This window comes from Alligator mississippiensis, chromosome 5 (genome assembly GCF_030867095.1).
Source record: "Alligator mississippiensis isolate rAllMis1 chromosome 5, rAllMis1, whole genome shotgun sequence".
NCBI classification, from domain to species: Eukaryota; Metazoa; Chordata; order Crocodylia; family Alligatoridae; genus Alligator; species Alligator mississippiensis.
Genome location: NC_081828.1, coordinates 184014890 through 184033858, shown reverse-complemented (window position 1 = coordinate 184033858; position 18969 = coordinate 184014890). Strand labels below are relative to the sequence as shown.

The window sequence follows — 18969 nt, the reverse complement described above, 5'->3', positions numbered from 1 at the left end:
CTTATTCCTTGGTCTTTTGAGCTTTATATTTTCCATACTAATTTAGTGCTTACCGGTTTTAAACTTAACAAACACAACTTCTTTCCTGGGCAATTAAAGTTAATTATTTTCAGGGGAACTCATTATTTCATTAGTGTGAACAAGCTGTAGAAACCGAACAGATAATTTAATGGCAAAGTTCCACATTGGGGAAGAAAAAAAAAAAAAACCCTCTCAAAACTTCCTCAAATATGACATCTCTGACCCCCAGGCTGTACAGGTGTAGAGTGTATCAAGACATTTTTAGAAACATTGGTTAAGCACAAAAAGGTAATATAAACAGCTGTGGTGCTACTTAATTCTACCCATTCCCACAGCCTGGGAAATCAGAGCTAATTTGAAGCAGTCTATGTTAAGGTACATGCCACCATACCTGTGAAAACACTAAGGGCTTCTGTTTCTTCACAGCTTTACATCCCTAAATACCAAAAGAGTGGGACACTTTGTGGGTCATTCTGCACTCTTAATGAACAGCTTTCACTCTCATTCATTGTTAAAATAGTGTTGCCTCTTAAATTTGGGATGAATTCTCCATCTCTTGGGCTACAAAAAGACATCACATTTGTCCCAAGGACAAAGTGCATTGTTATCCTAGGACAAAATGCAGTCATTCAGATGCCCATGTCCCTTATCCTGAGAAATATCCTAAAAAGGCTCATGAGATAAGAAGCATTAACAATTCATTCCGGGACACTGCCAAGTGCATCTGAACAGTTATTTTGAGATTATATCATTCAATCAAAGCAGAAAAGTGACAGTGCATTTAGTCACTCAGTAGACCCTGATTACCCTGGAAAGGTGATGTGTGTACACACCAATTCGAGGATATTTTTTTCTAGAATAAACACAGACACAACTTATCCAGGGACAAATGCAACATCTGTTCCTAGCCATTAATTCTGAAGATTTAAATTACATGCCTTTCTGGAAGATATGTTTTAGTCAAAATGAAATTCAGTGGCTTGGGTTATACAGGAGTTAGACTAGATCATTTGATGGACCCTTTAAATATAGGAAAGGTGCCACAGACCTCCTGTGGGAGAGGGAGGCATATCGGTTTTGGGGTGGTGGGGGGGTAGGGTATTAAGAGTGAGGAGGGGAGTCCCTTGGTTGTGAGACAGAGGAGAGAGAACAGGTAGGGATGGGAGGAATTATGGGAAGAAAAAAAAAATTTATGACACTAGTGAATGGGTCTGGGTAGCCAGAGTTGAGCAGGAGGTGGATTATTTCGTAGGTGAAGGACAGGGTAACAGGAATGGGTGGAGGGAGGTGGATTTTCTCTGAATTTGTGTGTGGGGGGGTGTTGTTTCTGTTATACCATCTTAATTTTATTTTGTTCTGTATAAGTTATTTTGCTCTTTATTATACACTGCCCTCAGTATTTCATGGGAAGGGCAGCACATAAAATATATAATTACAGTAGATTGGCTGTCTGACTGCATAGTCACAAGAATACAGTGAAATCATCACATTTATACTATACCAAAATTAGAATGGCCTGCCAATTATGCCAGGAGAGATACTAAATAATTAAAAAAAAAAAATAACAGAACACAAGAAGACTATCCAAAATGTGTAACACATCTGCCTATTTTTCTATAATACTTTCCTAAGGCTAAGAAGAAAATTAGAGCACATGCATGTTGCCAAGGCAAAGCTTTTGCAAGGCAGCTAAACAGGAAATATATGAGACTGAATAAGGAGACCAGAGCAAACATAGACAGATGGCACATGTAGCAGTGCCAAGGGCAGGGGGGAGGGGGGCAGAGGAAGAAGGGGATCTCTATTAGGTCTGGCAAAAAATGAAGTTTAGAGGCTGGCCTTGGAATATTTAAAGGAGTGCTTTTCCTGAGGTGTTTGACATCTTTAACTTCTGTTGAGATCAATGTCAGTTGACAATACTTAGCATTAATCTCTAATTTGTCCACATAATTAGGCAATGGTTTTGTGGGTTGTCCTTCACTGGAGTTTGGGAATCTCAGACTGAGCACACAAAGCTGAGGCTCACAAAGTTAGCAAAGTTATTTTTCAAATCTTTTGTAAAATAAAGTTTTAACTACTCTGGTACTCCCAATGACCTAACCTGTAATAAGTATATAATCAACATGATGTCTTTGTAGTAGAAGACACAAAAATTTAAGGATGAAAGACAATACAAGTGCTCAGTATAAATTATTATATGGCAGATGTACATTTTATCCAAAAAACAGGACTAGTACTATTCCTTACCTCACACTTCTCTGATCACCCCTTTCGGACAAAGGTCTCTTACTATTAATGTACCACTTACTGGGCATGTCTACATGTGCACATGCTCCAGGGTGGATTTACTCTAGAGTAATTTACTGTAGAGAAAACCCACCCCGGGCAGGCCGCTACATATGTTGGGAAGCAGGAGCAGATTTGCTCCTCATGGCAGCAGTTTGCCCCTTCTAGGCTCCCTCTGGGTGCTAGCCTAGGAGATGGCAGGAAGCACAGGACCAGGAGACAGCTGTCTCCTGACAGGGTCTTAGAGATTGCTCCCTGCCCCTGGGAGCTGCCTGCAGAGTAGGGGTTGGGAGCTCCATGATTGCAGAGTGGGGACTGGGAGATGATTGTTCCCAGCTCTGTGATTGTGAAGTTGGGGCTGGAAGCTCCCTGCTGCTGGGGCAGGGGGACACTGTCCCTGCCTGGGTTCCAGTGTTTGAGCCCACCGTGGCAGCAGGCAGCTCCCAGGGGCAGGCAGCAGTCTCCCGCCCCCTGCTGCCTGGCTGACCAGGAGCAAATTTCTTACCAGAATACCAAATTTGCTTCATGTATATGATACTCTATGCCAGAATAAAGTCATTTTTATTTCACCAGAGTGCCCACATAGGGAATATAACTAAAACATACCAGAACACTTATGCTGGGATAGATTTTTCCGCCATGAACAGCAAACCTTCGGATAAAGTTGCTATATTTGTAGCAACTGTACTTTGTTATACGAGTGACACAAAATAATTTTTTAAATTGTAGCCAAGATAAAATACTATGTTATTTAGTAACAGTGTTTAGTAGTGGCAGCTTTTGATAAATGCTATATTAAAACTACAAGAGAAAGGGATTGTGGGAATGGAATTGTTAATTTATGTGGAAAAGATGTTTGGTGTTATACGCTTAACTGCACTAAGAAATCTTATTTTAAAATAGCAGCTGACTGTTTCACCCAGCTGTTCTGCTTTACTGCTGGTGATTGGTTGTAATAGACATTGAAGCTTTGTGATCATTGGCAAATGAATATCCTATATCCTTCTTCCTCACTTCAGGAATGAGAGAGCTAAAAGAGTGAGTACGGACTTAATGGCAGGTCTTTCTAATGACGAACTTCAATGCTACATTTGAGGGATCACTCTAAATCCTCATTACCTCCTAACTATGGGCTCTGAGTACAAGGCATGGCATTCTGTTTTCTGATACCCCATTTCAAATGGATCAGTCAGTTCAGATAGGCTATGGAATTATTATTCACTTTGTAGGGTCAGGCCAGGTGGCAGCAGGGTAACCGAGAGCTATGTTGCACAGCCTTTGCTTGCACTTCTGCTGCTGATACCCACGTCCACTGGGACCCCAGGACTCCTGATTCTGTGGAAGAACACAGCCACTGCTAACCATGTCTCCATATTTCCTGGCCTGCCAGAGCAACTCCATGGGATGGATCTAACCCACAGGTTGGATGTTTGACATTCCTGCTTTTAAACTAAACATCCCTTGGAAAATGTGGTGAAGAAGTTCTCACAGTTTTGAAGCGTGGCAAGGTAACATAAGAATAGTACTGAGCCAGAACGGCACATGACGCATCTAGGGTTGGTGGAAAAAAAAATTGCAAATTGAGAAAAGATCAAGCATAAGAGCACTAATTGCAATGTACTGCATTACTTTTCTGCTACCATTCACATACCTTGTATGCTCCATACCATTGGGCCTTTTTTCTGTGTAGCTATTCAGAACTACCTAATAGTACAGATGTATAACTACATAGCTATTCAGAACTGGCTGGATAGTATCACCTGTAAGCCTAAAAGAATTATGACAGAGAATAATGATTTCCCTTTACAAATATGTGCCGTGTTTCTAGCAACAAAATGTTATTGTCATTAGCCCCATTCTGAACTAAGGCAACAAACATATGCTTAAACACATTCTTCATTCCATGGTGGAATACTCCCTGTGTGGGAGGTAGAAAGTGTGGGTTTGATTCCCTACTCTGGGTTTTCTATTTTCTGGGTTCCTTAGAATAGTACATAAGATCTCACCATTCACCATTTAAAAAAAACTGTCTGATCCATGTTGGTGTGTGTTAGGCATGCTTTAAGGATGGCTACTAGATCAGGCACCAAGGGGCATGTAGTTCATTGGCCTCAGTCATATTTGGTGAGAGATTAGGGCTGAATTCTAGCTGACATGGCTCTGGGCATGTATAGAAATCTAACTCTGGGCACACAAAGAACTTTGTTACAAAATGTTGAGGTCTAATGTTAGCTCATCTCCAGTGCTTATTTAAGTACTACTTTTGATACTCTAATCCTAGGTTAGAGGAATAAGCTATTAGATAAAAGGACCAAAAAGTCCTGCTGAAGCGTGCAGTCTATACAGACGCTGGGCAAGCTAGGTCACACTAATGTGATGACACTTCCAGTAAACAACTGTTTTTTTTTTTTTTCCTAAATCTGTCAGCAGCCACATAATTTGGTTTAAAAATGGCAGAGTCCAGCCTATGATTTGCTCCACTTTCCCCCAGCAAATATGTGTTCTGTTCACTACCGACCTAAAGTATGTTGCTTATAGAAAACTGTGTCACTTAGATGGATTCTACCTCGGGCTTTTTGAATGTCTGTACCTAGACCATGCAACTCAAATGGAGTAATAAGTTTAACAGTGGCCCATTTTATTTCCTGTTACAATCAACAGAACAACCTACAGGACTGAACAGAACGCAGTTCTCTTGTTCTTTCAGTCAGAAAGAGGACTCTCTAAAATAAAGGTAAACCCCTTGCAAACAGCCCTATGCATCACTTAAGTGACACTGAAGCCAAGGTTTAGGGCTTAAATGATCAATAAAACTGGGCTAAGGAAGGAAAAGTTATGAATTCCTTATGCCAGTAGGATGGTATTTTTTCCCTTCCATGTGGTTAAACTATTGTATCATATTAGGGAAGAAAACTCTATCCAACATCAGCAATAAAAATAATGCAAGTTAACAAGACTAATGAGAAATTAATAAAATCCAAACGAAATTAATTAGAGTAAATCAATCACATTCAAAATTGAAGCAGATCGTCTGGTATAAATCAACAGAGCTTCATTGAGGTATTTAATGATGCCATGAAGGAATCTCCATTTCACGAGTTTTAGTGGAGTGATTCCAACTAACCCAGCTGAGGATCTGATACACAATTTCTACCCAACTAGGACTGTATACAAAGTCTCTGGAAACCTAAATATGTTGAATTATATTTGGTACTCACCAAAATACAAAGGGAGAGAATGCTGTAATTATTTTAGGACTATTTTCTACTGGCAATGACCTGGTTAACTTGCACTCACCCTATTTGATTCCCATGTGTGCTGTCTTTGAAGCAACAGAGTTTAGCATTTTGCATATTTCCCCCAAATGTTCCTAAATGTGAAGCCAAGCAACATGGAAGGGCCTGCAGAGTCTTTTCATGAGCTAGGCTCTCCCTGAAACAGCCTACTACAGGTGTACCTCTTTTTATTCTCTATGCCTTCCTTCCTGATACACAATATAATTTAGATATCAATATCACAAGGGCTTTCATGCAAAATTAACCAAGAGCAATAAGCTTTGCTGCAAATCTCCAAAGCTTAAGAAAATGCAAATATAAATAATCACAACTGTTTAATTCCATACCACCTTTGGCAACTATTTGTCAGTTTTTCATCACCTGCTATCACAGCGAAGTTTAAAAATGTTAATAACCATTTCTGTTTTCATTACTCATCAGCTTTATAGATAACATTCCTGAAACCAATTTCTAGGCTTGAAAAACAGAACAACAATAATAAATATTCGTAACTATTCTGTATTTTACATAACCGAATTGCTGTTAAGTACATTCAGGCCCTCAAGGTCAGTAACTGAAGAACTTTTCAGAAGCCAAGATTACAAACTTATTATTTTGTTCTTTACATTCCAGCTATTCCATAACTTTCAAATTGTTCTTGCAGCTAACTTGACTGTCAGAGTTAATACAACAACTAGAGGGTAGAGGAGAATCAAAATACTCACTAAATGATTGGAGGTTCAAAGACTTCCTTATTTTATCTCCTCATTGTGTCAGTCTCACTCCTGTTTAGGGACCAAGCAGGTGTTTATAGCTAAATTTATTTCTGCTTAGTGTCTGTACAGAGGGAAATGCATGTTGAAAAAGTCAAGTGTGACTTTTGAAAGAGAAAAAAAAAAAATTTCTTCTACAGTTTAAACCAAACAAACTAAAAATGTAGCCAAGGTTATGGAAATAATGGCTTTAACTGTACCTCATTAAAAACAGTTGGTTTTGACCCTGCTTTTCTAGTGTTCTTTTATTAACTTAAATGAGATACTGATGTGTAGCTGATGATTGTAGCCACTGAACTCCATTGTAAGCCCATGCTTCAGATTCCATGAACTAAAATACCAAAAATATTCTCCTGGATTTTCTTCTGCAAATAAGATTTGCTAATAAAAAAAACCCTCCTGTGCACTGCATCATATGAGGTCAAACATTATTTGGATGAAATTTGAACACTGCTTTGCTCAAAACTTATGGCTTACCTTTGGAGTTTATTACACCAGCTGCAGTTGAAGCCGATCTGGGCAGTGACACATGGGCCACAGCTGTTAAATTGGAGACAGGCTGGGAGATAGATAAATAAATAAAAATCAATACACACATTAATCTTATAAACAATTCTTACCACATTTACAAAGCAAAAATAAATCCTTTCCAAAAGCATATTTAAGGCCCAGAGCTTATCAGCGTGACCCATTAAAGACAGACTACCAACTCATACTATACAAATACAAGCACAGAAAATACATTTGACCTTTAGGATTTAATTTGTATTGCATTTGTAAATTTAATCCCATTTCCACAAACCTCTTTTCAGTATAGTTACAAAATTTTTATCATATTGTTATGTATTAAGGCTTTCCTTAAATCTTTTCCTTTTCTGGTCTAACATTCCTGGTAGACTCACATTTAGATAATATGTAGATAGTAAGACTGACAGGAAAGCATACAAGTAGTGTAATTGGATTAGAGAAAGGATGTAAGCCATTGCAATTTCTCACAGTACTAGAGCTCACAATTTAAATTCTAAGATTTCTGAACAATGTTGTTTAGCACTGGACAAAGAAGGCTGATGAATTGCAAGATGTTTTTCTAGATGTTCCTTTGACATGGGCTGTGCTACATATACAAGTTTCTGTGTTTGACGCTCGAGCATGAAAATTACTTTTTTTTCCATGAACAAAACTTACAGGAGACAAGATGATTTTAGGAAACAATGCTATACAGCTATCATTTATGACCTACTGAAAATTGTAGGACCCTGACCTGCAAACTCATTTGAGATACAAGAGATCATGTGGTCTCCAATTCATCTGTAAGGACGTTTTCCAAACTGAGATTATAGGGAAATATTTAAGAATGTTACATATTTCAAACCTGGCATCTGTTTATGTTTAATTTTACTTACTGGGTAGAGGTATCATCTCAACAGCTGATAGATTAGTAATCTTTGACATCTGTAGCTCAACCCTGTGGTACTCATAAATCGTTCTTCTACGGACATCTGCCAGGGAGGAAAAAACAAACCTGCATTTTCACTTATTATTTTGTAAGATGTACTCCGTGAGAAAACAATATGCTTAATAATTGATTACTGTAAATAAATGTGTGTGTGTATTAACACACACACAATTTTTTCCCAGGATGAAAATTTATCTTAAAAAATGCTGCAGAAAAGGAGAGATTCATTTGAAAAACCATCAGAGCTGCCAGCTCAGGAGTTTTTCACTAATAAAGACTTTGAAAATGCTGACTGAGTTCTCACATATCTCATTAACTTGTTTAAGCAGAATTTCTATAGCTTATGTGCAAAGATATTTACAGTGTAATTCAGGTATTTCTCAAGCGTAATGGCTTATAGAACTCCCTGGAACCTCATTTGTTGCCAAAACAGGCAAGTGTATTAGGAATGGTTTCATCAAACAAAAATGGTTTCATCACTTGATTTACGTTGTTAGCTGGGGGCTAGCTCACATATTAATACTGAGGTATTTGTACTGCATTAAAATATATATTTTTTTAATATCAGAAAAAAATAAAAATGTAAAGGGGGCCAAGGCAAATAGTTTTCCAAAAGCAGCTGATTGTATAATTTTTATACAGGCTGGTTCTACATAAGCTTTTCAAGGTAGAAAATTCACTGTAAAGCCATACATGTTCTGTTTTGACAGACTGAAAACACTAGATGATGGTAACCCCAAAGCAGAAGTGAAACATGAAAAATACCATTAATTGTTGATTTCCTATTGAATAGCCTATTATTTATTCTGGTCAAACTTAATATTCTAGATATTAAGTGCATGACTTCAAGACACAGTAGCAGGCCAGAACATTTCATAGATTTCATAGACATTAGGGCTGGAAGGGACCTTGGAAGATCATCGAGTCCAGCCCCTGCCCAAAGGGCAGGAAGTCAGCTGGGTTCATAGGATCCCAGCAAGATAAGCATCCAGTTTGCTCTTGAAGGTGTTCAATGTAGGCGCTTGAACCACCTCCGGTGGCAGGCTGTTCCAGACCTTGGGGGCTCGGACAGTAAAGAAATTCTTCCTTGTGTCCAGCCTGAAACGGTCTTGTAGTAGTTTATGACCATCAAACGTTCCCCCAGATCCTGGTGGTCACCCCTGATAAACTTATAGGTGGCCATCAGATCACCCCTGAGCCTGCGCTTTTCCAGGCTAAAGAGCCCCAGGGCTCTCAGCCTGTCATCGTAGGGTCTGCTTCCCTGACCTCTGATCATGCGCGTGGCTCTTCTCTGGACTCTCTCAAGCTTCTCCACATCCTTTTTGAATTGTGGAGCCCAAAACTGGATGCAGTACTCCAGCTACGGCCTCACTAAGGCCAAGTACAAGGGGAGAATGACGTTCTGGGATTTGCTTGAGAAGCATCTATGGATGCAAGCCAGCGTTTTGGTTGCTTTACTAGCCGCAGCATCGCACTGCAGGCTCATGTTCATCTTGTGGTCAATGATGACCCCCAAGTCTCTTTCTTGCATAGTGCTAGCCAACATAGCAGTGCCAAGCCTATAAGGATGCTGCAGGTTTTTCTTCCCAAGGTGGAGAACCTTGCATTTTTCGGCGTTGAACACCATCAGATTCTTGTCCGCCCACTTGCTGAGCCTGGTGTGGATGCTTTTCCCCAAAGTTTGGGGAAAAGTTTCTAATTTGCCAATTAGAAGTTTCAAGTATACTCCTGGTCTGAAATAATAATGGCTGTTTCCAAGTGCCTTGAAGTCAAGGTGATTTCCTTTTCAGAAAGCTGATCAAATTTCCACTGAAATCCATGCAAGCACCTTTCTTGACTTCCAAGGATCAAGCCAGAAGAGAAATGAGTGATTGCAAAGGATGAAAGATTCTCTCAGTCTATTTGATTTTCTGAGAGGATGAAAAAGGAGGAAAAGGAATATGGATAGTTACAAACTTCAGCAGGTTCCTCCACAGTTTGCGTTACTCATTCTGCATTGTCTGATGGGACATCTCTCTTAATGAGCTGAGGGACATGTTTTTATTGCCAATACTTAAAGGGAATCTAGGGAATATTGCTGGATTCCCTAGCTGCTGCACAGTTATACAGCAGGTTTTTTTCATCACTTCTGCACTTTGTTTTAGATGCAGAGAAAAAAATTACATTAAAAGAAACAAGGACAGGCTAACAGAACTGGACTATTTAGTCTGGAGAAGAGAAGGCTGAGGTGGGATTTAATAGCAGCCTTCAACTGCCTGAAGGGTGATTACAAAGAAGATGAAACTAGACTAGTCTCAGTGGTGACAGACGACAGAGCAAGGTACAATGGTCTCAAGCAAGGGAACTTTAGTTTAGATATTAGGAAAAGCTCTATCACAATGATTAGTAAAGAAAGCACTGCTACAGGTTACCCAGAGAATTTGTGGAATCTCCATCCTTGGAGACATACATACAACTCCTTGGTTAGGATGAGATAGTTGAGGCTAGTCCTGCTTTGAGCAGGGAGGTGGACTAGATGACCTCCTGAGGTCCCTTCCAACCCTAATTTTCTATGATTCTGTGATTCTAAATAAATTTAATTTATCAACAAATACTAATTTCTACATGATGTACCTGAGCGTACTAGAAGAGACACCTGGTTTTTATTCTGTAGAGCCCATATTGGTCTGGATAGAAGAAATCTGCTGGGATATGGGGTATGGCTAGCCTTTGAAAGGACAAGTGCATGTGCTACTATCAGCACCAAGTGCAGGCGGTGAACAGCAATCTGTTGATGCCTGCTGAAAGCAGCAAAGCAAGCTCCAAGATGGGGATGTATAGAGAGATCATGTGATATTCTGCCCCTTACTGACAAGACTCCTTGTGAAATGACAAGCACATACAGGCAGCAGACAATGCTACTTTTATTTAACTCCCTGTTAGCTTTAAAAATGCTAATTCACTCAATTAGTTGTTTAGTTGAGACCGACTTCTACTATAATTTTATCTTTCATGCATTAATGACTTTTAAATTGGTACATTTATATATTCTAATGCAGTACACATTATATATATTCTAATATGTAAATTATATATTATAGTTGTATATTACTGCAGAGTCATTTTGATTGGAGATAAGGCAGATCTTGGTTAAGCAAGACATCTACCCTGAAAAATGTGATACCTGTCCAGACTTCCAAATGCACTGGACTAGAATACCTGCCAAGATGAAGCTAATTTGGGCAGGGGTTGAGTAGATCTGACAACAGTGGAAGATTTATTCTCCCAGAGTTATTAGTTCAACAGAAGCACCTGCCAAATCAAAGTAATCAGGAAATGTGTTGGAAAAGAACTCTTGCCAAAGCTGGAGGGTTTAATTTCTTTCCAAAGAAATCTTGATCCTTCTGTCCAAAAATATGCAAAGGAATACATAAATACAAATGATGGCATTGGCACTTTATATGAACCCTGCTTCAATCTCTCATTACTAAAGGTTAACAGTTCAGATTCATTCACCATAATTCTAATAATTCCAAGCCCACCCTGTTAAATGCCCAGAGGGACTTATAAAACATTAGCATTCACAGTTTTCCAAAGTTCCAATGAAACAGATTTGGCCACATGTAGATAATTATTAAAAATTACTAATATTATATTTGATAATGTTATGCTAGTTGATTTCTAATCAGGGTAAGAGGACATTCCATTTAGGAGTAATTTTGCAGACAGAGCAAGGTTTGACGTTTCCTTTTACAGGTGCAATTTGTACCCACAAAATGTAGTGTTCTATGGCAATGCTTAGTATAAGAAATCCTAGCTTTGGAGTACTTGTGTGCATTAACTATTCTCCAACCATTTGGGTTGGTCTAATAAAAGATATCAAATTCACTCAAGGAACCTTGTCTGCCTGTATGCATTAGATAAATTCTAAATGTAGTATTTCCATGAACATGTTTATTGAAACATTTAACTTTTCTTTTCATCTTTGTCACCTGTTCTAATATCAAGTTGAAAAACCCCCCAAATTTGTCATTCTTCAATAACAGTTCCTACTTCATTTCACTGGTTTCATTACAACATGGTCCAAATGGTTATTTGATTTATAATGGTTATTCTCAAAAATATCAATGCATTGTCTTTGAATAAAAAACTATAGATACATTCCCAGCTTAAAGAGCAGAAGAGAAAAGTAACCTCTTGAGGTAACTATATTTCTCAGCATTGTTGCCAGCCTCTAGAAAGATAACACGTGGTGTCATAAGGCCAATTGAAATAGTCGTTTCAAGGGATTAAGCAGCATATTTGTAAATTATAGATGTCCAAGATACTAGATAGCACATTTTCTCCATAGTATTATCACAGTGGTTTCAAATGAAATAATGACATGTAAACATTACATGAATGAAAACTGCCAGAATTTACTAAATTATCTAAAGAATATAAGGGGTTCAAAAGACACTGCAGTAATAACAGAGCAGCAGAAGCATCTACAAAATATCTAAAAGGTCAGTAACTGATACTAAACTGTTTTTAATGTACATGTCTGACAGATGTAAAATCTGATTGCATTTCTTCTCTTATATAAATTACCTTTTTTGCATAGGATTTCCAGACTAGAATGCACCATTTAGTAAATGATATTTCCTGTCACGCATGTTTAGACATGGATAAAGCACTCATTTACATTTTCTGGATTTATCTTCGTGAAATAAAAAGGTTTCCTCAACTGAGGATTCCTAGAGAATCAGATCAGCAAGAATCACTAGCTGGGAAATAAGGAAAAAAAACACCCTTAGCTAGTCACATGGGCATTTATACACATACATTTTCATGCTTGGATGCGCTGGAGATCTGGCACACTGGAGCAGATGCAATTAATCAAGTCTGCTCCGCATGCGAGCTGACACGCACCATGCTGCATCACTTGTAGTTGTATAAGCGGCGAAATGCACGTCAGTTTGAAGAAAATGGCAGCAATGAGCTTTTGAACTAAAACACTTGCTATGTGTTTTAATTCAAAAGTGGACCACTGTCATTTTCTGCACGCTGATGTGCATTTCGCTGCTTATACAACTGCAAGCGACACAGCACCAGATGCTTTTTAAAGTGCCCGACACTGCGGTGCATGCATGTGTAAAAATGCCTATTTCATCTGTTTTCAACTGTAATGGGGAAAAAACAATAGCCTGTTTACAAACAGCAAAATCATGTACACGTTATGTGAATGACAGGTCAATTTAAAATTATATTATGCATTGCCAACAGTTTGTGAATTAGATAAATGATAAAGATGACAATGGGAAACTTCAATTAAATCCAGCAATTAGTTTTCCATCACTAGCATCTTACTCTGTAGAACTGGTAGATCGATCAAAGTTTCACTTTAAGTGACAAAGTACAATCTCCAAGTATAGCTTTAGGATCAGTCATACTTTTAACTTCCATGGTGGACAGCCATCTACTACAGAATGTGAAGGAGTCAGAATTTCAAACTCATCCTGTCCCCAGTACTTGGATAGTGCTTTGTGGCTTGAAAGTGCTGCTATCTACTAACATTAACAAACAGAAGGGAAATGTATACTATACCCCCAGAAGACAAGCTTGTGAACAAAAATCTATATTCTTTACCAAGAACCATCGACTTAACCAGATAATGGTGTCACGGTTCATTATAATTTGACTTCTCCTTTGCCTAGCCTCATTTAGCTCCACAGGTGATAATGGCTCTATCCATTTTGAACCTAATTACATAATTAGGTATACTTGTTTCAACTGCTGTTTACTTGGTCTGTAACTACTTTTGATAACCATAGGTTTACTACCCACTTCCCTCTTTAATGTGATCACTTTAATTTGCATAATAGGGTTAAACAAAAGTACTTCTTCTAACTGGTGTTTAGTTTAAGCTGTATCTGCTTCTTTCCCAGACCTGAAGAATGGCATTTTGTGTGTAAAAGCTTGTCTTAAAGCTTCCTCAATTACAAAGTTAGTTCAGAAAAAGATATTACCAAACAAATCTTGCTTCTCATAGATTCCCTGGTCCATCATGGTTACAACCCTCCTACAATAATACTAAATCCACAGGGTACTGATAATAGTACAGTTAGTGCTGCTCTGTACAACTTACTACCATTTCAGAGACTATTTCCACCTTGGTCTACTATACACACAAGTGAAAATCTATAACTAAGAACAGAACCCCCATTTGTTTTGTCTAAAACTTATTTTTTATCGCTCTGAAAATTACTCAACACTGCAAAGTCATAAATCACTCAAAGAATTTGCATCTCACTTAAAATTTACATAATGATCAAAGATAAGAATATCAGTTGAGAACATGCAGATCAAGCACTAAACTCATATATTGTTGAACCAACAAATTAAACTCTAAATAATGGTTTTATGAGTAATGTAGAAAAAATGTCCAACAACAGAGCATGCTGTGTTGTCATAGATTCAGAGATTGTAGAGTCAGAAGGGACCCAATGGATCATTGTGTCTGACCCCCTACCCCTGGCAGGAAAGAGGACCAAGGTCAGATGACCTCAGTCAGGTGACTATCAAGCCTCCTCTTGAAGACCTCCAAGTTAGGTGACAGCACCACCTCTCTTGGAAGCCCGTTCCAGACTCTGGCCCCCCTTACTGTAAAACAATTCTTCCTAATGTCAAACCTAAATCTACTCTCCACTAGTTTGCACCCATTATTCCTATTCACTCCCTGGGGTGTTCTGGTAAACAGTGCATCCCCAGTTCCCTGCTGTCTTCCCTGAAAAACTTATAGGCAGCTACAAGGTCACCCCTCAGCCATCTTTTGTAAAGGCTGAGGGGATCCAGATCTCTCAACCTCCCCTCATAGGGTCTATCACGGAGACTACTAATCATGTGAGTGGCCCTCCTCTGAACCCTCTCCAGATTCTTCATGTTCCTCTTGAAGTGTGGCACCCAAAACTGGACACACAGTTGAACTGACCAGGAAAATATTTACTAGACAGTATTCTCTACTTCCTTGTAGCTTTACTTATATTTGTAAGCCCAGCTCAGCTATACTTAGCTAGAGGTTGGGCACAGGAAACAAAGATATTTTGTACTACCAGTAGACCATATTGGTAATCTGGGAACTGGCTGGGGCCAGTAAAGCCCCTGGAAAAAGTCTGAGCTGCTTTAGAGTGTGTTAGTGCTGAGAATTTGACCCTTTGTATAATCAGGTGGGTGTAAATGGCATTAAAACTTGCAAAAGCAGTAGGAAATTAGTTCCTTCATTTTCACGAAGGCTGCTGTGTTTTAGCTCGATGAACATGAAAACACAAACAGCAGATATGCTTGCTGGAGACTTCAGGAATGTCATTCTTTCAAGGCTCTCACTGTTGTAAACAAACTAGAACAAAATCTTCAGTAGTTTTAGCATCCAGAAGTATCCCTTAATTATAGGTGCTTGAATTACATTATATATTGAGTGTCACTAATTGCAGTGAAACTGGAATGTTACTAATAAATAACTGAGCTGCAATTTTGATTTGCACACAGAGTAATTAGTGTTATTAAACCTTAGGTTGCCAAAGTATACAGTTCCTAAAATAGCTGTACCTGCTATAAGAAGAGTCTAGTCTGAAAATATCATGATAGTTCATCACTGGGAGTTGCAATAGGACGACTAGGAACCCAGCAGTATGTTGTGTGAAAAATCAACATTTAACATCATTTTACCACTGAAATTTGTTCTCTTAGGCCCCTGGCAAACTTTGCATTTGTTACATGTTATGTGAGAGAAGTACTGCACAACAAATTGTTAATGTTCCAGAACATACTTTAAAATTATTGCAAGGTACTTCCACGCCACAAGGAAGTTGCTGTTTCAACGAGCAACTATTATACAGCTGATCTACCACTTTCACCAGCAACAACCTGGTTTAATGTATGGACCATTCGTTGCATCATACTCGCATATAATGCATGAAAAAAGCGATGTCTGCCAGGGGACCTATGGAATACTGCCTGTAAGCAGGGTTGAGATTTGCTAAGTTTTCTATTGCTGAACATGACATTTTTTCATTTTAATCATGAGCAAATTAATATAGCTAAAAGAAGAATAGGAAGGTACTGGGGGGAAAAAAGAGAAAGGAGAAGTTAGAGGGGATTTAGGAGCAGAGTGTTGGAGCTTGAGAGTCAGAAGAATGGAGGAGGTAAAGTTTGAAGAACTGAGGAAGGTTTAGGAATGGAGAGGAAGGGCTGGTTTTATGAAGAAGAGAAAAATAAGGACCTTTGAAAAGTCAGTGGCAGTAAAGAGCAGTGAGCTAATAGTTAGCATAGTGAAGATGATAAAGGAAAAAGGATAGAAAACTTGCTGAAGTAGGTAAGTAACTTTGTTATAGTAAATAATAATGTTCTTAGGTTTAATTATTGTCAAAGTGCTTCCAGACTACGCACATATGCATATAGAGTTATGTTTGAATTGTAAGCATGTGTGTGGTAGAATGCAGCAGCTGTATTGCACAGAATTTGGCAGGGTACTAAGGGTTTATTTTTAATATTAAACCAATAATAATGGAACAATATAAACACCTCGCAAAAAAAAGTAGTTAAACAAAAAGCCCACCTACCCAAATCACAAACCTTCCTATTTACTCTTCCTCCCAATAGTAATGGGAAAAATCCTAAGACAGTTCTAATAGATACATTCTTCTGTAGGAAGAGAGCAAAGTGGTACTACCTTGTGGAAAAGAGTAAGAAATGTATGTTAATAACAATATATTGCCTGCAAAAGTCATAGGCACATTCAAAGTGTTGGCATTATTGGAATTGCTTTCCAAGCTTGACCTATCAATAAATGTATCACTTTTTAATGTTTTGTTTTATAAATGTAGCACCCCTCCCCTCACGCACTTTGAATTGTATACTGTGTTTTGTACATGTGTTTTGATATGGGCCCCTGTTGTTCTGCCATGTGCTCAGCACATGACAAGCTAGAGCCTGTATCTGGGGAAAATATGTTAAACCCTCTGGCCTCATTAGCCAAAGGAAGCAGGGGATTATTCAGGCAAATTGGTGGGGAGAAAGACTAAAATGTGGCCCTCCTCGATTGGACAAGGCTTGAGTGAGGTCACACCAGGCATATAAGAACAACTCACTAAGGTTCTGGGGCTCTTCTTCATTGGCCTGCTGAGAGCTGCACAGCTATATTGCGAGCCAGAAAGCCCCTCCCTATGGGGGAGGGGTCTCCCCCTCGTCTCCGATCTCCCTCCTCCCCTTCATTAGAGGGGCAAGCAAACACTATTTGAAGGGAAATCTTCAGGTAGAGGGAGAGAAAGTCTGTTTTGGAGTTTAAGAGTCCTATTTCTTCCTCCCCATCCCCCGCCCCTTTTTTAAAGTGGGATTAACATCATGGGTGTGTTAGTCACTGAAGCAACTGCCCAGGAATGGGTCCTGGCAGTTACTGGCTACAGGCGTCTGGCCCCCTCTGTTTTGTAATTGTATTGTCTGAGCATGGGGTATTGCTGAGACCGGTTGTCCAGGCCGCAGCCATAGGCCTGAGTGTGTTTTCCCTGTGCTGTCTCTGCAGATATGGTGTTTCAGGCCTGGCCGACTTTTGCTGCCCAGTTCAGGCCCAGTGATGTAGGCCTGACCTCTTCTTCAAAGTTTTCTTTTTGTAGTTTTTGCCCAGCAGAGCTGGGATTGGGACTAGGACTAGGAGTGCATCATATGGATGAAAGCCTCAAGGCCAACACATGAAAGTGGGGATCACCCTACAGGGTGGCAGGAAGCAATGAGGGTCCCCTTGCAACACAGAAGGACCCACGCTCTGTAGCAGCTTCCCACAGCCCAGCGAATGCAAGGAGCAGCTCAAAGGACTCTCCAGTGAAGCCCCCTCTCTGGCCCATTGCTGAAGGGCAGGTACAAGGGTACAAACCCCTGGAACTGCCTTTTGGGTGAGCCCCAAGTCCCAGAATGCCTGGGCATGGGTGAAGCCTCCCCAAAACAGTGCAATCTATGAACTATGCCTTGTAGTTGGCAGTGTTTTAAATTGTATTTAGTGCTTTCTTTGCCTTTGTTTTCAGTAATATATTTATCCTCTGTGTTCACACTGCTTGCGAGGAGGGCATTTTGTTTATGTGGGACACCCTAGTTATTTATTTAATGTTTCTCAGGTTGTCTGGGTGGGGGCTTCAGCCAAGGTAAAATAAATTTAGATCCCAAAATTGAACCCGGCCCTTGTTGCTGCTAACCGGTTCTTGGCAGAAGGGTTACATAAGAAAAAACAAGTGAATTAAAGCTAAGCAATTCAACTGCCTGTTTCCCCTGTTGCATTTTCTATGTCAATGAGGCCTAAAATATATAAAATATATAAATAACTGTGTATGGCTTTAACCCATATTTAACAGGCAAACTAAAACATATGAATTTTATACCCTTTAGATAATGATTGACCTCAATTCTGTCTTAGAATGGCTGAGGTTAACTCTCAAACACTAAGAATTCTCTATGGAGAAAAATTGTTATTTGGGTTTGCTTCCAGTTCTTATAAACAATACCTATTTTATATTGATTGAATACATTTTTAGTGAAATAACCAACCATAACAAAAATGAAATGTCTCCAAATCAGATTGTCAGAGGCATGTTTTATTAATTTCTTCTTTATCAAAATTAATTAAACAGTTTATGCCTGGCTTTGTAATTAAATTATTTTGTAAAGTATTTACAAAATTCAGCTGTTTTCCCCTGTTAACCGGTGGTTAAAGGATCCAAGAACTAGTTCTAAGTTGACTTTGGTAAAAAGGAGGGCCCTATGCTTGAGCCAGATTTTCAGAAGTGCCGAGTACACACAATTCTAATTAAAGTGAATGGGAGCTTCAGCTATTCAGAACTTCTGAAAAAACATGCCTTTAAGGTCATGTTCACTATCTGGGCAATTGTAGAGGCAAATGAAAGACAACTACTTTACCATCTGGCCCCTCTGGAATCCTGCATTGCATACTTTAGTCAATGAACATACAGCTATAAACATTTTAAAAAGATATTGTCGCACTGTTACAATATTTTCTTCAATGCCTGATGAAGGGTGTTTGTGCCCAAAAGCTTGCAATTAAAGAATTTTTTTTGCAAAAATCTTGTTGGTCTAATAAAAAATATCATCTCTACTATGAGTCCTGACTGCTTTTTCCTATAGACCAATACAGCTACAA

At 39.0% G+C, this 18969-nt stretch overlaps 1 protein-coding gene across 2 annotated transcripts in view; it reads right to left on the bottom strand.

Moving 5' to 3' along the window:
- The window catches only part of PLXDC2 (plexin domain containing 2), a 513252-nt gene that overhangs the window by 93313 nt on the left and 400970 nt on the right, over positions 1 to 18969 (bottom strand). For both annotated transcript variants that reach the window (XM_059729061.1, XM_019497583.2), the window contains exons 8-9: positions 7759 to 7854; positions 6833 to 6914 (exon numbers count right to left, since the gene is read on the bottom strand). In XM_059729061.1, coding sequence (XP_059585044.1) covers positions 6833 to 6914; positions 7759 to 7854 — 178 coding nt within the window. The remainder of the gene's footprint in view (positions 1 to 6832; positions 6915 to 7758; positions 7855 to 18969) is intronic.